At 41.0% G+C, this 21988-nt stretch overlaps 1 protein-coding gene across 7 annotated transcripts in view; it reads right to left on the bottom strand.

Moving 5' to 3' along the window:
* Positions 1-21988, bottom strand: part of RNF121 (ring finger protein 121) — a 68567-nt gene that overhangs the window by 21543 nt on the left and 25036 nt on the right. For 4 of the 7 annotated variants that reach the window (XM_065529568.1, XM_045370291.2, XM_074014608.1 and 1 more), the window contains 2 exons: positions 19725-19762; positions 15798-15939 (listed from right to left, as the gene is read on the bottom strand). In XM_065529568.1, the coding sequence (XP_065385640.1) occupies positions 15798-15939; positions 19725-19756 (174 nt within the window). In that variant the 5' untranslated portion in view covers positions 19757-19762. The remainder of the gene's footprint in view (positions 1-15797; positions 15940-19724; positions 19763-21988) is intronic. The other 3 variants (XM_045370292.2, XM_074014609.1, XM_074014607.1) reach the window with 1 other exon arrangement.

The following is a 21988-nucleotide window of genomic DNA, read 5'->3' as shown; positions in this document are numbered from 1 at the left end:
GCTGACAAATAGACTGCAGTCAACTGGAGGTAGGATTCTGGGACATGCTCCATGGCTCTGCTCAATATTTTCATAAATGCTTTGGAAGAAAACACAACCTCCAAACTGTGGACAGCACAAAGCTTGTGGGGAGAGAAAGGGAGGCAGAGAACATGGAAAATAGAAGAAATAAGATCAAAATGAATAAAGTTTATATTTAGGGTTCTTTTAGCCTTAACATTCCATGAGCTAATAAGCTGAAATGAAGACTCAAAACCACAAGATGAAACCTAACTACCAAAGTATAGGACGGGGAAGGAATGGCTTAATAGTAGCTCACATGAAACAGGCTTAGGGGTTTCAGTTAACCACAAATTGCCAGGGAATATATGCCAACAGGGCTGCTGCCAACATAGCCAAGACAACCCTGCTTAACTAAGAAAATACTCAGAATGGGCCAGGCGCCGTGGCTCATGCCTGTAATTCCAGCACTTTGGGAGGCCAAGGCGGGCAGATCACGAGGTCAAGAGATCGAGATCATCCTGGCCAATCAACATGATGAAACCCTGTCTCTACTAAAAATACAAAAATTAGCTGGGCGTGGTGGTACACGCCTGTAGTCCTAGCTACTTGGGGGGCTCAGGCAGGAGAATTGTTTGAACTCGGGAGGCAGAGGTTGCGGTGAGCCGAGACCGTGCCACTGCACTCCAGCCTGGGCAACAGAGTGAGACTTCATCTCAAAAAAAAAAAAAAAGAATATACCCAGAATGGAGGAGGCAGCAGGTCTACTGTTCTCTGCTCTGTTAAAGTATCCCTAGGACCCTGGGATCAGGGCTTGGGGCCACACCATACAAAGAACACTAACAAATAAGCATGGTCGTAAGACAGCAGGCCGTAAGAGAGCAGCTAGGATTGTAATAAAGGGTCTGGAAACCAAATCACATAAGGAACAGCTGAAGACACCAGGATATTAAGCCTGGAGAAGACTACAGGAAGGCTTCAGATAAATGATAGCTGAAGAGTCATCCAGAGGCCCAATAAACAGACATATTCAGTGTAGTTTCTATGACCTGGTGAGACACTACACGTTACTGGACACTCTACAAGGCAGAACACGGTTGGAGTTGTTTCCCTCCTATCGCACCTACACATAGTCATCCTTACCACATAAGTAAGGCCATTCCAATACGAATATATTTGCTAGACAGCTCTTTCCTGATGCTGACCTGAAAAATCTGCCTTTGTGTCACTTCTGTCTCTGGGTCCAACTCATCTTTCAGAGGAGCACAAAGAAAATTTACTCCATGTTTCTTTTGAGAACTCATTCTAATACCTAGAACTATGTCTTCTTTCCCATCTCTTCCACTTCAAGCAAATGAGTCAGTCAAGCAGTCACTTAATAAACATTTACTGAGCACTTACTGGACGCCATGCTAATGACTGGGGAATTCAGAGATGAAAACCAAAATCTCCTGAAGAATACAAGTCTACTGAGGAGAAACATATAACCACAATTAAGTGCTTTAATGGAGTAAGGGCTGGTGACCAAGAAAGTATAGAGAGGCACTCCACTCAAAGTGGAGAAACCTCCCAAGGAAGGCTGCCTGAAAGAAGAATCCTTTGATCTCCGTCCTGATGGCCAAACAGGTCCAGATAGAAAAAGGCATCATGATGAGTGTTCCAGGATGAGGGGGCATGGTATACTTGAGAAAAGACAGCTAGTATTTGAGGAAGGGGTGAGAAATGAGCCTAAAGAGGTAGATGAGACTCAAAGGAGGCTGATAAAGATACCACAGCTACAAGTTTTCATTATATTCTGAAGATAGTAGTTTTTATTTCTCATAGAAAGTGAATTACAGCCCCTTACCATCTTAGTCAGAATTCTCTAATTCCACATTCTAGTAATCCTCTTAATATCTTGGTCTAAGAAAAATCTACAGTACTTTAAAGATTTCCAGGTAGGAGATTTTGCCACTCACCGGTTCCAGGAGGGAAAGCAGTTCAGGAGGTAGAGATCTAAAGATATACTGTATTTGGTAGCAGACAGAGATGATGAAAGCTTCTCCCTAGAGAACTTCAAAAATAGGATGGATACTTTTCCAGGCATAAACTTATCCCTTCCCCTAACATCCCTGAGGGAGCTAAAGAGTAATGTTAGACTCTGACTAGATGATGAAAACTGAGCTATGCAGAAGCCAAAAGGCAAGTCTGGTTTGGGCTAGGTTTCCAATCCAGATCTTCTGTCTCTTAAGCTGCCTACCAATCATCATTCACTGAGTTTGTGGAGAAATCTGGAGAGGCTAGGTAGGCAAGATGATGAAGAGACTTAAGAGGAGGTTGAGAAAGTACCTGAGATCCAAGGAAAGGACTTAGGCAACAGGCGTTAAATAAGGAAACTCAAGAGGGTTAAAAACTTCTGACTATGGCAGAAATTGATAAAAATTTCCTGAAGCCTTTAAGAGGAACCTACAGAAAGAGCACTTAACCAAGAATCGGATTTTGGTTTTAGGTCCAACTCTCCAATTTAATGGTCATGTGTTCCCAGCAATCACTTCAGGATTCTGTACCTTGGTTTATTAATCTGAAAACTGGAGATAAATACCTACCCTGACTACCTTGCAGAGCTGTTATAAGGTTCCAAGAGAGAGTAAATGAGAAGAATGCAAGTCTGCTGAGGAGAAAGAACCAACCACAATTCAGTATAAGTGCTATAACAGAGTAGGTGGAGTATTTTTTAAATCATCAACAAATCTGAACTATAAGCAATCTAAAGTATTAGTATTGCTAGAATTGAAAAGAACAGTATCTAAAATTTAGATACAGTATGATCTCTTACTCCAAACAACAGGGCTTTTTTTTTTTTATATTTTTACAAATTTTTTGTTTTAAATTTTACATTTGTTCTTCTTTTAACCTTATTTATTTGGCCTCTTCTTTGTAAGTAGGGCTTTTGTTTTTTGGGTTTTTTTTTTTTTTTTTTTTTGGTTTGCTTTTTGTTTTCTGAGACGGAGTTTCACTCTTGTCGCCCAGGGTGGAGTGCAGTGACATGAACTTGGCTCACTGCAACCTCTGCCACCCGGGTTCAGGCAATTCTCCTGCCTCAGCCTCCCCAGTAGCTGGGATTACAGGCACCTGCCACCACGCCTGGCTAATTTTTGTATTATTAGTAGAGACAGGGTTTTACCATGTTGGCCAGGCTGGTCTCAAACTCCTGACCTGAGGTGATCTGCCTGCCTCAGCCTCCCAAAGTGCTAGGATTACAGGCGTAAGCCACTGAGCCCAGACTGTTTTTTGTTTTTGAGACAGGGTCTCACTCTGTTGCCCAGGACGGAGTGCAGTGGCACAATCACAGTCCACTGTGACAATCACAGCCTCAACCTCCCAGGCTCAAGTGATCCTCCCATCTCAGCCTCCAAAGTAGCTAGGACTACAGGCCTACGCTACCACACCCAGCTAATTTTTTTTTTAAAGATTGGGTCTTACTACGTTGCCCAAGCTGGTCTCAAACTCCTGGGATCAACCTATCCTTCCACTCCAGTCTCCCAAAATGCTGGAATTACAGGCATGAGCTACTATGCCCAGCCTACATTTCTTTTTTATTTTGAGACCCAGTTTCACTCTTGTTGCCCAGGCTGGCATGCAAAGACGCAGTCTCGGCTCACCGCAACTTCCGCCTTCTGGGTTCAAGTGATTCTCCTGCCTCAGCCTCCTGAGTAGCTGGGATTACAGGCATGCACCACCACACCTGGCTAATATTGTATTTTTAGTAGAGACAAGGTTTCTCCATGTTGGTCAGGCTGGTCTCCAACTCCCGACCTCACTTGATCCGCCCACTCGGCCTCCCAAAGTGCTGGGATTATAGGCATGAGCCACCGCACCCAGCCGCCCAGCCTACATTTCTCTTAATGTGAAGGTTAGACTTGAGCTTCTAAGTTATGGACAGAACTTAATACTTCTCAGTGGACTGGAATACCTGCTCATCATCAGTCTCATAGCTGGCAATATCCATGTTGCTCTAGGTTCTAGAGCCTATGACAGTGTTTCTCATCAGGGGTGATTTTGTTTCCCAGGGGACATTTGGCAATGTCTGGAGACATCTGGTTGTTACAAGTGGACAAGGGTGTCAGTAGCATCTAGTGAATAGAGGGTAGGGATGCTATTAAACATTCTATAATATACAGGACAGCCCCCGAGAAAACAAAGAGTTATCTGGCCCAAAATGCCAATAGTTCCTCTGTTGAGAAACCTTGGTCTAGGAGAACAGAGCTAGTGTTTTTCCATTCAGTGGTCATGGATGCCCACTAAAAGGATGCACCACCAACCTGCACTAGTGAAGAACAAAAAGTTTCATTCAGTTTGAAAGAAACAGAGCCTTATCAATTAATTCCATCATTTCTTGGCATGCCATAAGAGGCATTTTTTTTGAAAGCTCTAATGGCTAATTTCAAACAGTTCATGTTTCTACTACTCAACAAGAATCCCAGTGCCTCTCCTTTACACAACATTCTCTGGGGAGTCTTCCTGATTCTTTCATTACTATTTCTCACCCCACAGACATTCTAATGTGCTTCACATGTATATTTTTATTTGTACCTGTTTATACAAACTGTTTATTGCTTTCTCTGCTTATATTTTTATTAATTGGCATTGTGTTATACATCTTTGTTTCTTACTTTTTCCTCTCAGTACTATGCTTTTAAGGTCCTCCCAAGTTCCTATAGGTACTTAATGTATTGTTTTTAACTGTAAAACAATTTCATGATATGCATCCGTCACATTTTACCTATTTACTCCCTCAGAGACAGATATCCAGATTGCCTCCAACTCCCCAATGTTCAGCCATAATTAACACTTCAGTGAACACCCTCTTCCATGTCCCCTTAGGATGTGTCACAGGGTGTATACATTCACTCTGACTCAGCAATGCCATGCTGCTATCCACAATGCCTGTACCAGTCTTCATACCCACAAAAAAGTACAAAAAAGCTCCTATAGCCTCTGATCCTTGCCAACACTTGGCACTATTCAGCTTTCTAGTTTTTGCCAACCTAAAAATAGATGAAAAGCGATATCTCATATTTTTATGTGCATTTCTCTAATTACTAATGACTCTGAGCATCTCTTTTCATGCTTGATGGCCTTTTGGGTTTCCTCTCCTGTAAATATGTTCATATCCCTGGCCTGTTTTTCTGTTGGAGTTGCTGTCTTTTGTTGATTTGTAGGAGTTTCTCTGGATAGATATTAATCTACTGTCAGTTTTAATCATTATTCATCTCTTCTCCATTCAGTTATCAGTTAACTCTGCCTATCATATCTTTAACAGAACAGAAATCCTTAATTTATAAAATCAAATTTATCAAATCTTTCTTGCTTACATTTTTATTTTTAAAAATTTATTTATTTATTTATTTTGAGACAGGGTTTCATCTGTTACCCACACTGTAGTGAACTGCCATGATCTCAGTTCACTGCAACCTCAAACTCTTGGGCTCAAGTGATCCTTCCACCTCAGCCTCCTGAGTAGCTGGGACTACAGGCATGCACCACCACACCTGGCTACGTTTTGTATTTTTTGTAGAGATAGGGTTTGGCCATGTTGCCCAAGCTGGTCTTGAACCTCTGAGCTCAAGTGATCTGCCCACCTCAGCCTCACAAAGTGCTAGGATTACAGGCATGAGTTACCACACCCAGTCTGCTTACATTTAAAAATTAGTTTCATAACTTTACCTTTCATAATTAGGTCTTCATGTTGAGTCCCCTTTGTATTCAGTATTATGTACAAACCTAGTTTTAATTTTTCTCCTTGTGGTGAGCCAGTTTTCTCAACTAATCTACTTAACAATGAATACCTTCTTACTGATTGGTGGTTACATCTTTATTGTAAATTAAATTCCCATCTATCTCTCTGAGATCTGCATTCTGTCCCACTGGTCTGTTTGTCTATTCTTATAGCGTATCTTAAGGTAAGGTAAGTCCCTGTCTTGGTAGTTGCTTTCTTTCTTGCTTTATTTTTGAACTTCAGGTAGAGAAAAAAATAAATTATTCAAATTATTTGGTTAATAAACATTCTCATCATTAGACCATGCATGGACCACTTTAATTTTTTAAAGTTATTATTATTTTGTCTTTTTTTAAATGACAGAGTCTCACTCTGTCACCCACACTGGAGTACAGTGACGTGATCATAGTTTACTAAAGCCTTAAACTCCTGGGCTCAAGCAATCTTCCCGCCTCAGCCTCCCAAATAGTTGGCATTACAGGTGCACACCACCACACTCAGCTAAGTTTTTAATTTTTAGAAGAAACAGGGTCTCCCCGCATTGCCCAGGCTGGTCTGGAACTCCTGGGATCAAGTGATCCTTCTACCTTAGTCTCCCAAAGTGCTGGGATTAGAGGTGTAAGCCACTGTGTCAACCAAAACTACTTTTGTGGTTTCAAAAACCAAAAAATTTTCCATTTTATCCATCTTTGAGTATACAGTTCAATAGTGGTATGTATTACTGTCTGTTACTATTCTGTAACAGATCTCCAGAACTTTTTTGTCTTGCAAAATGGAAACTCTATAGCCCCTAATTCCCCCCACCCCCTAGCCATCATTCTACTTTGTTTCTATGAATTTGACTACTTTAGATATCTCATATAAGTGGAATCATATTGGTCTCTTTGTGACTGGCTTATTTCACTTAGTATGTCTTCAAGGTTCATCCATCCTGTACCACATGACATAATTTCTTTACTTTTTACATGAATTATTTAATAACATGATAAATACTGAACCCACAAATGAACCTAAGATGTAAAACATCTAAAATTACTTATATCTAGCTATGTGCTCTTCTCTATCCTATCCTGCAATCTCTCTTCTATACAAGGTTACCATTATCTGGAATCTTGATTGTATTCCCTTGCTGTTGTAAAATACGGTTTTGTCTTGGCACGGTGGCTTATGCCAGTAATCCCAATACTTTGAGAGGTCAAGGTGGGAGGATTGCTTGAGGCCAGGAGTTGGAGACCAGTCTTGTCAACACAGGAAGACCCCCATCTCTAGAAAAAAAATTTTTTTATTTAGCCAGGCATGGGTGGTGCACAACTGTGGTCCCAATTACTTGGGAGGCTAAGGTGGGAGGATCAACAGAGCCCAGGAGGTTGAGGCTGCAGTGAGCTGTGATCATGCCACCACACTCCAGACTGGGTGACAGAGAAAGACCCTGTCTCAAAATAAAGTAAAATATGGTTTTATCACACATATACATAATTTTAAAACATACCATTTATGCATAACACAAACTTAGCCAAAAAAAAGAAAACATACCACTTAAGTTTCCATTATTTTTACCTTTCTATAAAAAGTGTCAACTTATAAGTGGTCTTCTAAGGCTTATCTTTTGTACTCAATATTATACCACTAAGCTTCATCCTTACCATTATTTGTAGCTATAGTTATTTATATTTTGTTTTTATAAGTATGTCGTATTATTTTATGTTATATTTCATTATGTGAATATATCACAACTTACCCATTCACCTTTACGTATTGTCATTTTCAAGTTTTTGCTACTGCAAATAGTGTTGCTATGAAAAATCGTAAGAGGGGCCGGGCACGGTGGCTCACATCTGTAATCCCAGCACTTTGGGAGGCCGAGGCAGGTGGATCACCTGAGGTCAGGAGTTCGAGACCAGCCTGACCAACACGGTGAAACCCTGTTTCTACTAAAAAATACAAAAAGTAGCTAGGCATGGTGGCGGGCGCCTGTAATCCCAGCTACTCGGGAGACTGAGGGAGGAGAATCGCTTGAACCCAGTAGGTAGAGGTTGCAGTGAGCTGAGATCGTGCCACTGCACTCCAGCCTGGGCAACAGAGCAAGAGTCTGACTCAAAAAAAAAAGAAAGAAAAAAGAAAAATCCTAGGAGGGTGTACCAAAATCTCCTGGCATATATCTAGGAATTAAACTCCCAGATCATAGGGAGTTTAATTTAAAAACAGTTTGAAACTGTTTTTCAAAGTGGTTTCTCCACAAAAAAAAAAATTTAACTGAGCACAGCCCCAGCATGGGAATAGAAAGGATCAACGAATATCTACTGACTGAACAAATAAATAGACAGTACACAATAAATACTAGCTAGTGTTATTAATTATGTCTACATAATTACATAGGTGGTAATGTCCCAACTATACTTATGCTCTGCTTCTCCTCCCTAGAACTGACCTTTAACCTACTGCAGATTTGAGAATGAGAGGTCCACAAGAATTGTAAAATTGGTGGCTATGGCTATTACCTAAAATATGCCTAGGCAGGCAGAAGAACTTTGTAAGAACCAAGATAGAAAATCAGGAATAGCAAGATGGGCCATCCAAACAGAATAGCAAAAGATAGAGTACTTAGCCAACAAAATCATTCATAAATTGGGCCAGGGGCAGTGGCTCACACCTGTAATCCCAGTACTCTGCAAGGCCGAGGCAGGTGGATCACTTGGGTGGATCACTTGAAGTCCAGAGTTCGAGATCAGCCTGGCCAACATGGTGAAACCCTTTCTCTACTAAAATACAAAGAGTTAGCTGGGCATGGTGACAGGAGCCTGTAACCCCAGCTACTTGGGAGGCTGAGGCAGGAGAATTGCTCAAACCCGAGAGGCGGAGACTGCAGTGAGTGGACAGCACGCCACTGCACTCCAGCCTGGGCAACAGAAAAGGACTTCGTCTTTTAAAAAAAAAAAAAAAAAGGCCGGGCGCGGTGGCTCACGCCTGTAATCCCAGCACTTTGGGAGGCCGAGGCGGGCGGATCACAAGGTCAGGAGATCGAGACCACGGTGAAACCCCGTCTCTACTAAAAATACAAAAAATTAGCCGGGCGCGGTTGTGGGCGCCTGTAGTCCCAGCTACTCGGGAGGCTGAGGCAGGAGAATGGCGTGAACCCGGGAGGCGGAGCTTGCAGTGAGCCGAGATCGCGCCACTGCACTCCAGCCTGGGCTGGGCGACAGAGCGAGACTCCGTCTCAAAAAAAAAAAAAAAAAAAAAAAAGATCATTCATAAATCTAGTCTATAAAAATTTCTCTACCAATTCTACAAATAAAATCAAATGACCAACTGAGGAAAGATATCCGTAGCAAATATGTCAAAAGGCTTATTCCTGACATACAAAGAACTCTTACAAATCAGTAAGAAACATTCCAAAGGAAACCTGAGCAAAGGAAAGAAAATGTACCAAATATACCACATGGCTCAAGCTGTGAATACAGCTTATGAATAATGCTTACATATAGTACTTAATAATGTAAACAATTAATATTTATTTAAAAATTGGGAGGAGGAAATGTTTGTAGTATGTGAGGGGTATAGGTATAGCAGTATAAGATAATTATTACCGCCAGGCGCGGTGGCTCATGCCTGTAATCCCAGCACTTTGGGAGGCCGAGGTGGGCAGATCACAAGGTCAGGAGATCGAGACCATCCTACCCAACATGGTGAAATCCTGTCTTTACTAAAAATGCAAAAAGTAGCTGGGTGTGGTGGCACGAGCCTGTAGTCCCAGCTACTCAGGAGGCTAAGGCAGAAGAATCGCTTGAACCCAGAAGGCAGAGACTGCAGGGAGCCGAGACCATGCCATTGCACTCCAACCTGGGTGACACAGCGAGACTTTGTCTCCAAAAAAAAAAAAAAAAAAAAAAAACAACAACAACAACAACAAAAAACATATAATTATTACCTTCCAAAGTAGGAAGTCAATATATAATATTTAAAAGTAGAAAATTATACATCAGTATAAACATGTTATTTAAAAAACACAAATATTTTATTTAAATATAATAAAGTAGAAATTTATACATCAGTAAAAACATGCTATTTAAAAAACACAAGGCCAACTGTGGTGGCTCATGCTATAATGCCTACACTTTGGGAAGCTAAGGCAAGAGGATCACTTGAGGCCAGGAATTCAAGACCTGCCTGGGCAATACAGCAGGACCTAACTCTACAAAAAATGTAAAAAAATATATATTAGTCAAGCATGGTGATGTGTACCTGTAGTCCTAGCTACTTGGGAGGCTGAGGCAGGAGGACTGCCTGAGCCCAGGTGTTTGAGGCCGCATTGAGCTATGATGGAGCCACTGCCCTCCAGCCTAGGTGAAAGGCTGAGATCCTGTATCTTAAAAACAAACAAAAAAAGTATCAGAAATGAACTAAAAAAGTTATTAATAAAAGTAGTTGTCACAGAAGAATCAGACACTGACAGAGTTGGACAGGGGACCGATGTGTTTTGCTTCTGAAGTCTTGTAGAACTATCTGACTTTTAGAACTATGGTATGTATTACTTTGATAAAAATGGAAATATCAGGCCAGGCGCGGTGGCTCATGCTTGTAATCCCAGCACTTTGGGAGGCCAAGGTGGGCGGATCACCTGAGGTCAGGAGTTTGAGACCAGCCTGACCAACATGGAGAAACCCCGTATCTACTAAAAATACAAAATTAGCTGGGCATGGTGGCCCATGCCTGTAATCCCAGCTACTCGGGATGCTGAGGCAGGAGAATTGCTTGAACCTGGGAGGCGGAGGTTGCGGTGAGCTGAGATTGCGCCATTGCACTCCAGCCTGGGCAACAAGAGGGAAACTCTATCTCAAAAAAAGAAAAAAAAAAAAAAGGAAGTATCAAATATAGTCAATGATATGAACAAATAATTGAAAGAAACCAAATAACCACTAAGCATGAAAACATGCTCAACCTCACTAATTCTTAGAGAAATACTTAATAAATCAGATATTTTCACTTTATCACACTGACAAAGATTAAAAATACTACTCTCTACACCTTCTTTAACATTGGGTAACAGCTCTGTTAAATCTGTGTTGATGGACTGTAAACTATAACAGCTATAACTTTTTTGGAGGGCAATTTGGCAAGTTCCATTAATAATTAAAACACATACATTTTTTGACCAGGCAATTTCATTTCTAGGAGTGTATTCTATAAAATTGCTTGCACAGGTATGCAGGTAATTTATGTATGAGAAGCTTACTAAATTGTTGCTTGTAACTGTGATAAACTGTTAATTACCAAGTCAATCGATAAAGGTAAGTTAAATTTTATTTTAGATCTATTTTCCAAAATACTATGCAGGCCGGGCGTGGTGGCTCACTCCTCTAATCCCAGCACTTTGGGAGGCCGAGGGGGTGGATCACTTGAGCCCAGGAGCTCCTGACCAGCCTGGGCAACATAGTAAAACCCGTCTCTACAAAAAAATACAAAAATGAGCTGGGTGTGGTGGCTCACACCTGTAGTTCCAACTACTTAAAAGGCTGAAGTAGGAGGATCCCTTGAGCCCAGGAGGCAGACGTTGCAGTGAGCCAAGATCACACCACTGTACTCCAGCCTGGGCAACAGAGACCCGGTCTCAAAAAAAAAAAAACAAAATTACTATGCAGTCATTAGTTTAAGAGGATGATATACACACCAATATGGATAGATATTTGCAAGAGTATTAGGTGGAAAATGCTGCAGAACTTAATGGATGTCATAAACATCTAAAAATTTATAAACATACACTTGCAGATTTTTTCTATCTATAACAAATTGATTAACAGTGGTTCCCTCTGGACACTTTTGATTTCTATGTCACATACTGTTATATTATTCAAATTTTTGATAACAAATATACATAACTTTTGCAGAATGAAAACCTCATCCTGTCTCTAGGCAGGTCTGCTTCATCCTCTAACAAGAAGACAGGCCTTCACCTCTTAGAGGTAATTCAATTTGATACAGATTTCAGAGCTAACTGGGAGGACTTCAAGATGTCCAGTCAACCATTCCATAAAAAATCACAAACATCCCCTCCACAACATTCCTGACAGGAGGTTGCTAACTCCTACTAAAACACAGCTTATAATAGGAAGACCAGGCATGGTGGCTCACGCCTGTAATCCCAACACTTTGGGAGGCCAAGGCAGATGGATTGCTTGAGTTCACGAGAGCGAGACCAGCCTGGGCAACCTGGCGAAACCCTCTCTCCACCAAAAATACAAAAAATTAGCCTGGTGGTGTGGCACGCACCTGTAGCCCCAGTTACTTGGAAAGCTGAGGTGGAAGGATCACCTGAGCCTGAGGAAGTCGAGGCTGCAGTGAGCCAAAATCGCCAAACTGCACTACTGCATTCCAGGATGGGCAATCAGAATAAGACCTTGTCTCAGGAAAAAACAAGGTATCCAACTGGAAAGGAAGAAGTGAAACTATCTCTACTTTCAGATGACCAATTTTACATATAAAAAATCCTTAAAAAATACTTTAAAAACTATTAGAGCTAATAAATTCAGCAAAGTTGGAAGATTAACAGAAAACGATCAGTTGAAGTTCTATATATTAGCAATGAATAATTCGAAAAGGAAATTTTAAAAAATTCCATTAACAATGGCATCAAAAAAATAAAATACTTAGGAATCTAAGTTTAACAAAGGAGGTGCAAGACTTGTACACTGAAAATTACAAAACATTGATGAAAGAGATTAAAGACCCAAATAAATGAAAAGATACCCTGTGTTCATGTACTGGAAGATTAATATTGTTAAGATGGAAACATTTCCCCAAACAATCTAGAGAAATCAATCCAATCCTTATCAAAATTCCAACTGCTTTTGTTTGTAAAATGGAAACGTTGATATTAAAATTAATAAGGAATTGCAAGGGACTCAGAATAGCTGAAATAATCTTGAAAAAGAAGAACAAAGTTGAGGAACATACTTTCCAATTTCAGAACTTACTACAATGCTACAGTAATCATAACAATGTGGTACCTGCAAAAGAACAGACATATAGATCAACGGAATAAAACTGAGAGTACAAAAATAAACCAACATAATCTTTGATCAGTTGATTTTTGACAAGAGTGCCATGACCATCCAATGGAAAAAGAAGTCTCTTCAATAAATGATGCTGGGACAACTGGCTATCCATATGCAAAAGAACGAACTTAGATCCTTATCTCACACCATTTACAAAAACTCAAAATGGACCAAAAATCCAAACATAAGAGCTAAGACTATAAAACTCTTTTTTTTTTTTTGCAGTCCGGGAGGTGAAAGAGTCTTGCTCTGTCATCAGGCTAGAGTGCAGTAGTGTGATCTTGGCTCACTGCAACCTCTGACTCCCTGGTTCAAGCCTCAGCCTTCCGAGTAGCTGGGATTAGAGGCATGTGCCACCATGCCCAGCTATTTTTGTATTTTTATTAGAGACGGGGTTTCACCATGTTGGCCAGGCTGGTCTCAAACTCCTGACCTTGTGATCCGCCCACCTCGGCATCCCAAAGTGCTGGAATTACAGGCGTGAGCCACCGCACCTGGCCAAGACTATAAAACTCTTCAAAGAAAACATAGGGGTAAATCTCTACGACCTTGGATTTGGCAATGGATTCTCAGATATGACACTAAAAGCACAAGCAATAAAAGAAAAAAATAGATATACTGGACTTCATCAAAATTTAAAACTGTTTATGCATCAAAGGACACTACCAGTAAAGTGACAAGACAACCGATAAAATGTGAGGAAATATTTGAAAATCATATATCTGATAATGGTCTATTATCCAGATTATATAAAATACTCTAACAACCCAACAAAAAGACAAAAAATTCAACCAAAAATTGGGCAAAGACTTAAACGAACATTTCTCTAAGGAAAATACACAAATGACCAATAAGCACATGAAAAGATGCCCAACATCATTAGTCATTAGGGAAATACAAATCAACACCACAATGACATCCACATCCACTAAAGTAGCTATAATAAATAACATTTTTGCCGGGCGCGGTGGCTCAAGCCTGTAATCCCAGCACTTTGGGAGGCTGAGACGGGCGGATCACGAGGTCAGGAGATCGAGACCATCCTGGCTAACACGGTGAAACCCCGTCTCTACTAAAAATACAAAAAACTAGCCGGGCGAGGTGGCGGGCGCCTGTAGTCCCAGCTACTCCGGAGGCTGAGGCAGGAGAATGGCGTAAACCCGGGAGGCGGAGCTTGCAGTGAGCTGAGATCCGGCCACTGCACTCCAGCCCGGGCTACAGAGCAAGACTCCGTCTCAAAAAAAAAAAATAAATAAATAAATAAATAAATAAATAAATAAATAACATTTTTTTTAAAAAAATGGAGTGAAAGAAGTCTTGATGAGAATGTGGAGGAATGAAAAACCCAATCCACTTTAGGTTAGAATGGAAAATTGTACAGCTTCTGTGGAAAACAGTTCAGCAGTTCCTCAAAACATTAAACACAGAGTTATCACATGACTCAGCAATTCCACTCCTAGGTAGATTTCTTTTCTTATTTTCTAAAGATATGAGTTTAAGTTTCTCAGTGTAAGATGTGCTATCATGTTAGCATATCCTCTCACCAATAAAATTTAGCATTATGTTTACAGGATGTGGCAGTAATGAGAAAACTGCACATTCCCAGTACAACAGGCCTCATTAAGTCACAGACACGTTTCCTGTTAAGAATTAACTAGTGAATAACACATCAATGGTTTTCTAACAGTGCTATCATGAGTCCTAGAGATTTCAGAGGGGGAAGCAGGGGTGTTAGGGTTACTCAACCCTCATATCAAGCAGAGCAGCCTCTTAACTGTTTTCCAGATTGAGTTTTTCCTTAAGATAATGTTTAAAGAAAGGATCCCACACTTAAGGAAAAAGTTCTTATTGAAAATTACTGCAATGCATATATGCATACTCACTTTCTTCAGAATAGGTTGTAAAAATATTTGCAGATTAGCCAAAATTATATAATTTAAAATATTTCTACATATAAGTCCAGAAATGCCAAGGGGGCTTTCACTCATTTATGAGTTTACTGCACCCCCTGGCTCAAGCAATTCTCCCACCTCAGCCTCCTCAATAGGTGAGATTACAGGTGTGTGCCACCACTCCTGGCTTGTGTCTTTCCACCTAAAGTGAATTTACTATAGACAGCATATCGATAAATGAGGGGATTTTTAAAACCAATCTGCCAATCTCTGTCTTCTAATGGAAGAATTTAATCCATTTATATTTAAAGTGATTACTGATAAGGAAGAATTAACTTCTGTCATTTTGCTATTTGTTTTCTGTATGTCATTCCCCCCACCCCCATTTCATCCATTACTGTTTTTTCTTTTTCTCTCTTTTTTTTTTTTGGGACAAGGTCTTGCTCTGTCTCCTAGGCTGAAGTGCAATGGCACAATCACAACTCACTGCAGCCTTGACCTCCCAGGCTCAAGGAATCTTCCCACCTCTCAGCTTCCCCAGTAGCTGAGACCACAGGCGCAGGCCACCACGCTCGGCTAATTTCTGTATTTTTTGTAGATACAGGGTTTTGGCATGTTGCCCAGGCTAGTCTTGAACTCCTGAGCTGAAGCCATCTGCTCACCTCAGTCTCCCAAAGTACTAGGATTACAAACATGAGCCATCACACCGGGCCCTTTTTAAAAAAAATTTAGATTAGTGTAATCTAGATCCTGTAAGATTCACGAGAGGCTTAGTTTTCCCAGTCAAGTGATCTTTGCTCTCTCCAATTGAATAGTTTCTGATGATTATCTCCTTCATGAATCTGTCCCACAATGTTTCGAAGGGAAGACCTGTCTTTTCTGCCTATGAACGTAGTCTTATGTTCTATCCTTTTCACCCTCTGAATCACCTGACCCTTAGACACACACACTCCCCAATACACTATTCATCATTCATACATAAAGTTCATTGTTATTGTCTTTCTCTACCTCCATGTGGCCTGGGTTAGGCTGGGCCCTAGAATACTTAGGAAGGGTCTCTTGATGACTGACAAAGAAGTAAGAAGGAAAGTGGCTTACATTGTAGGAGCGTGGGTGCCTCTGTTTCCACTGCACCAGCAGCAACTGGGCCACCACCAAGGTAGCGATGAGGATGAGGACCATTTCAGCATGCATGGCTTCGTGGCCACGGTGCTTGGCATGCATGCGTGCATGCTCGACCCTGAAAGCCAAACACATGGGGTGAATCAAGTCAGGGATGCTGTAGTAATAAAGGGACAGTGCTTTCCAGGGATATCCCACCAGTACAAAGCTCAGAACACTATTCCCTGCTTCATAGCCACAGGGTACCACACAAATTAGGGGCTAGGACACACACCCTAACAGACAGGCATGTGGAGATAAAATACAGGCTCTACAGACCCCAGCAACCAAGCCTAGATATTGGAATTAGAGCTAAGTGGTCTGCTGCCTGCCCCCATGGCAGAAACAGCTGACATCTTTCCCATAACATGAAGGAGGTCCCAGGAGAAACCCGCATCATTGCCTATTTCAAGCCTATTTCAACCTGACGCTGGAACGAGAAAGTAACCCAAAGAGGTTATAGCCATAAAGTCTCATACTCTCAGTCACTGATATTTATGACAGCAGTAAAGGAGTAACACTGCAAAGGTATGCTGATTCCAGGATTAAAGTCTTGCTTTATTCATTCTATCCTCTCTGTCAGGGTCAGAAATCCTTAAGACTAGTTAAAGCCTAAAAAATCTGGACTGCTTCACCTTTATACTAATCCAACAGTGACTTTACCATCAGTATCCACAGGTAAACAGCCTCCTCAAAGGTTCAAGGAAGTTTACTAATTGGAGAGTACAGCTGGAAACATTTTATTAATCTAAAGCTGGCATTCTCTGGTCTTAAAAGACTGGCAGCAAGTGATTCCCTCGGCCAACACTGGCTAAAAACTTGCTCTAAGAAACAGTCACTACTACCACTCTGGGTCATAGTCATCCAAAGGAGAGGGATGAGGAAGGAATTAGAGGCCGGGTGCGGTGGCTCACACCTGTAATCCCAGCACTTTGAGAGGCTGAGGCCGGAGGATCACTTGAGGTCAGGAGTTTGCGATGATCCTGGCCAACATGGCAAAACCCCGTCTCTACCAAAAATACAAAAATTAGCCGGGTGTGGTGGTGCATGCCTGTGATCCCAGCTACTCAGGAGGCTGAGGCAAGAGAATCGCTTGAACCTGGGAGGTGGAGGTTGCAGTCAGCCGAGATTGCAACACTGCACTCCACCCTAGGCGACAGAATGAGACTCCGTCTCAAAAAAAAAAAAAAAAAAAGGAATAGAAGAGAAGAATTAGAGAGAAAATCAAATACATCAGATAGTGTGGGAAAATTTAAATAAATAATAAAATCAAATACAAATGTAACTGGAGTCATAAGCTTTTATACAATTCCCATTACACCAGGATATTTAGGAGGGAGGAAAACGACAACATAAATGGTATCTTCATGGAAGTTCCATGGGCAGTGAAACATTAACAGCAAAAATAACCTGGAAGGATGAATTATAGATAAACAATAAAGCAAATATAACAAAAAGTTAAGTGTAGAACCCAGGTAGTTAAGTATAAAGGTGTTCACTGTACAAGTCTTTCAACTTTTCTACGTATTTAAAGTTTTTCGGCTGGGCGCGGTGGCTCAAGCCTGTAATCCCAGCACTTTAGGAGGCCGAGACGGGCGGATCACTAGGTCAGGAGATCGAGACCATCCTGGCTAACACGGTGAAACCCCGTCTCTACTAAAAAAAAATACAAAAAACTAGCCGGGCGAGGTGGCGGGCGCCTGTAGTCCCAGCTACTCAGGAGGCTGAGACAGGAGAATGGCCCGAACCCGGGAGGCGGAGCTTGTAGTGAGCTGAGATCCGGCCACTGCACTCCAGCCTGGGCGACAGAGCGAGACCGTCTCAAAAAAAAAAAAATAAATAAATAAATAAAAATAAAGTTTTTCGTAACAAAATGTAAGGGGGGAAAACTTGGTGGGCAGAGTGGGAAAAAAAAAGCCAGTCGGTAAGCCTCAGCACCTAAGGGTTCATCTGATATAAAACTTTACCCTGGGTGGGAGAATCTGACAGAAAGATAATAGGATTCGGAGTTGGAAACTTAGATTCACACCCACCTATATGGCCATGGCCAATTAACCTCATATCTGTACATCACAATTTCTTCATCTGTCAAAAGGAGTCCATATTTTTTCTGCCTGCCTCAAGAGTTGCTGTGAGAGTAGGCTAAGAGGTTAGAGTACACTTAAAAACACCTAAGGGCTATGAGGAGTTATAAAGATAGCAAGAGATAAGTTTCTTGTTCTCAGACAACATATACGTGAAAGGATATGCACAAAATGAAGTCAAAGAATGATCTAGAAAAGACCAGAGAAGTCATCCAGTTCAAGTCCCCACCCAATGCAAAAATCATTTTTGCAATCTTTGCTTGAATACTTCCACTGACTGGGAACACATGCCTTTTAAGGTAATCTATTTTAGAACCAGCAGTGTCTGGCACATTGTAGGTACATATATATATATTCTTTTTTTTTGAGAGAGAGTCTCGCTCTGTCATCCAGGCTGGACGAACTGCAGCCTCGAACTGCTGGGTTCAAGGGATCCTTCTACCTTGGCCTCCCAAAGTGCTGGGATTACAGGTGGGAGCTACCACACCTGGGCAGGTACTAACATTTGCTTATAAATGAATAAAATCCCAATGCTTTAGGGACAGAAAGCTCATTACCTCTCAATATACCTTGAGTATTAAAGACATTTCTGACAATGAGACAAAAAAAAATCTATCTTCTTATAGCTTCAGTCCATTAGACCTAATCCCATACTCCATAACAACAAAGGGCATATGGGCTCTTCTTTCCCAATGCTACCCCTTCAAAGATTTATCATGATGTTATTTAAACAAAACAAAACTATCCTTATCCTACCACTATTTTCCTGTGCCCTTTGAGGCTAACAGTTCTAGATCTTTTAATCACTATTCCTATCACATGATATGAAGACTGTTAATCCGGGTTGTCTTCTACACATGATCCAGTTAAAGATCTTTTTAATAACATGCCATGCTTAGAACAAAATAGTTTTGACCTCAGCAGAGCAGACCACAGTGGCACTGCCACCTCTCTTACAGCAGATAACATATTTCTACAAACATCTTCTAAATTATTCAGAATATTTTGGTAGCTGAGGTACACAACTGGTGCATACTGAGCTTAAAATCACCTAAAATCACACTGGGTTTGTCATGTGAACAGGTATTTTTGCCATTCTATGTTAAATCTAAATAAAATCAATAGGTTTTTTCTATTACATTCTACGGTTGATATCACCTCACTGGTTAGTCACCTTGTGAAGTTCACGTGGCAGGCACTCTGAAACCCTTTTACTGATGAGAAATCATTATAAGATATATGTTGACTCATTCTATTTACAAAACAAGTTAGTTGCAGAGTTGAGAACAGAAGATACATCTCCCATTTTCTTAACCAGAGCTCCCCATCCTGTATCATGGATAATGATGATGATGTTAATGATAATCATCTTCGAAGCAGTTAACACTTACTGGAAGCTTACCACATGCCAGGCACTCTTTTAAGAATTTCACATATATTAATCCTCACAACTCTATGAGGTATAGATATTGTTATGATCCTCATTTTACAAATGGGGCAAAGTAAGGTTGTGAGAAGTAAAGTAACTTGCTCAAAAATCACATAGCTAGTAAATTGTAGAAATGGTATTGAAACCCAGATAGATGATTTGGTCCAATCATCTACTTACACATTCAAGACTAAGAGAGCAACCCAGGTACTTAGATCCCAAAAGTCCAGTCCTACAGGTCATGAGCCACTGCCTCCTACTGACAGAAAAGCAAAATGGGTAGACGTATCACTCAATTAGCTGGGTTAACCTGCACTTCCTAGACTGCAAGGCCCGAACCGCCACACTTACCTCCATTGCTCCTCTGGAGAGAGATCTGACATATCAACCTGTAGAAAGACACCACCAGAAAAATCCGTTACTGTCTTAAAACTGTGCCTGCCAATATAAGGTGCTCACACATTTATCAGTATCTTCAAGGAATTAGAGAAGCTTCAAGTCTTAGTATCTCTATGAAGCCTTACCAACCATTCTATTTCACACTGATCTCTCCCTTCTTTAACCACCTAGTTTGGCTCATGTCTATGACTGAATGTGTTGCACGTCTGTGCTAGGCAATAAGGGCAGAAGAAGACAAGAATCCCTAACTCCAAAGATGCTCACAGCCTAGTGAGAAAGAGAGACATAAACAGAAAACTTATCTATTACATAATAAAGACTAGCTATAGAATAAAGAGGTGCCTTGCCTTTTAATCTTTTAACCCAAACTGGGGTGTTTTAGACTAGGGAAGGCTTTATGGAGGAGATGTGGATTATCCAGAAGAAATAAGAGAAATATGTTCTAGGCAAAAGGACTAACATAGACAGGAAGGAATAAAATTGCATAGTACACAAGCAATTGAGTGCAGCTAGAGCAAAAAGTATCAATCAGGATTAGTGGGAGACAGAGTTAAATATAACACCCTATGACTCTAAATGGCCCTATGGTAGCCACTAGGCTACACTGGACCCGGGCAAACTGAACTTAGTTCTTGCCCTGCTGCTATCAACTAATAATATCACTAGCCATCCAACCTCAAAGTTCTGGTTCTATTTGGTAGTCTTATCTTTTCAGAGTTTGTTTTTCAACCGTGGCACTACTGATATTTTGGGGTGGTTCATTCTCTGTTGAGGAAGGTGTCCTGTACATCACCATAGCATCCCCCTAGTTGAAAACCACTGCTCTAGAGTAATACTATATTCTTTGAGTTTAGGGCTCAAGTCTTCTACCTCCTTGCAGTCATACACAAGCATACCCAAGTACTCAGTACATAAGTCACTCAATGCCTTCTTATACTGAATTGAGCTGAAAATGTTCTTTGATCTGGTCTACAGAAGAGAGACAAGGCCTTAGAAATACTCAAATCAATCAACAACCATTCCTTTAGTACTTAAGATGTTCAAGGTCCTCTTACCCACTGTTCTGATAACTTCAGAAAAGTACCGTAAGTTGAACATTTGAAATAATAACACAGGTAGAACTCCATTCTACTACTGAGTCAAATAAGCACATATTTACCAGGCATCCTTTATGTATGTGTACTGGAAATGCCCATCACACTATTGAAGGCAGGCTTTCCAGCTTCTACATCTCCCAGCTAAGTCAAAAAATAAATTTACCAGGACTTTGCCTAACCAATCTGGGTAATGAAGTCAACATCCCTCCTTCCTTTTCCTATCCACACTGCCTCGCAGAATTTATTCAGGTGCCCTGACTCAGGTCTTCATCTCCCAGAAGAATAGAGGTCAGATACTATGAGAGGACACATAGGAGGTACCTGAGCAGGCAATTATGAATCACACTTCTAAATAACAATCCACGCACAGGTTTCAAGCTACATGTCAAAACTCTTTTCTTCTTCTTCTCCAACTTGGACCTGCATCTTACCAAGCCTGTCTATTCACTGTCCCAAGACATGTGGGACCCATTTCTGTCTCTGGGCCTTTGCATACCCTTCCCACTGCTTATAATGCCCTTCCCTATTTTTCATTGTTGTTGTTGTTGTTGGTTATCCACATCCTAGTTATCCTTTAAGAACCCAGCTCCAACTGCAACTTTCCTGATTCCCTAGCCTAGGGAATTTGGTCCTCCGCCTTTCTCCAGCATGGATATTTCTCTTTTTTACTCAAAGTGTGGCCCATGGACTGGCAGTACCAGTATCATCTGGGTGCTTGATAGAAACATAACATCTCAGGTACCACTCCAGACCCACTGAATCACAATCTGTCTTTTAATAAGAACTCCAGGTGATCAATATGTACATTAAATTTGAGAAGTACTGTTCTATGTTAGTCATTCAGTCTCATGTTGTCTTAGACATCCTTTCTAAGTGGTCTAACTGCTTGTCTCTAGCACCAGGATAGGGCAAGCAAGAGACCTGGGGCTCAAAATTTAAGGAAGCACACACTCTCAGGTACCCATCCTGCACTTGCATGACCTTAAGAATGGATGGCTCTCTAAAGTTTATACCCCAGCACCTTGTTTCCCTCACCCTCGTCCTGGCCCTGTATATGTTTATTTGCTTCCATCCCATGAACCTATTAGTTCCCTCAGAGCCAAAACACACTTTATACTG

Source organism: Macaca fascicularis, chromosome 14 (assembly GCF_037993035.2).
Source record: "Macaca fascicularis isolate 582-1 chromosome 14, T2T-MFA8v1.1".
Classification (NCBI taxonomy): Eukaryota; Metazoa; Chordata; class Mammalia; order Primates; family Cercopithecidae; genus Macaca; species Macaca fascicularis.
Note: the sequence above shows the minus strand (reverse complement) of the source record. Positions and strands in the feature narration are given on the sequence as shown.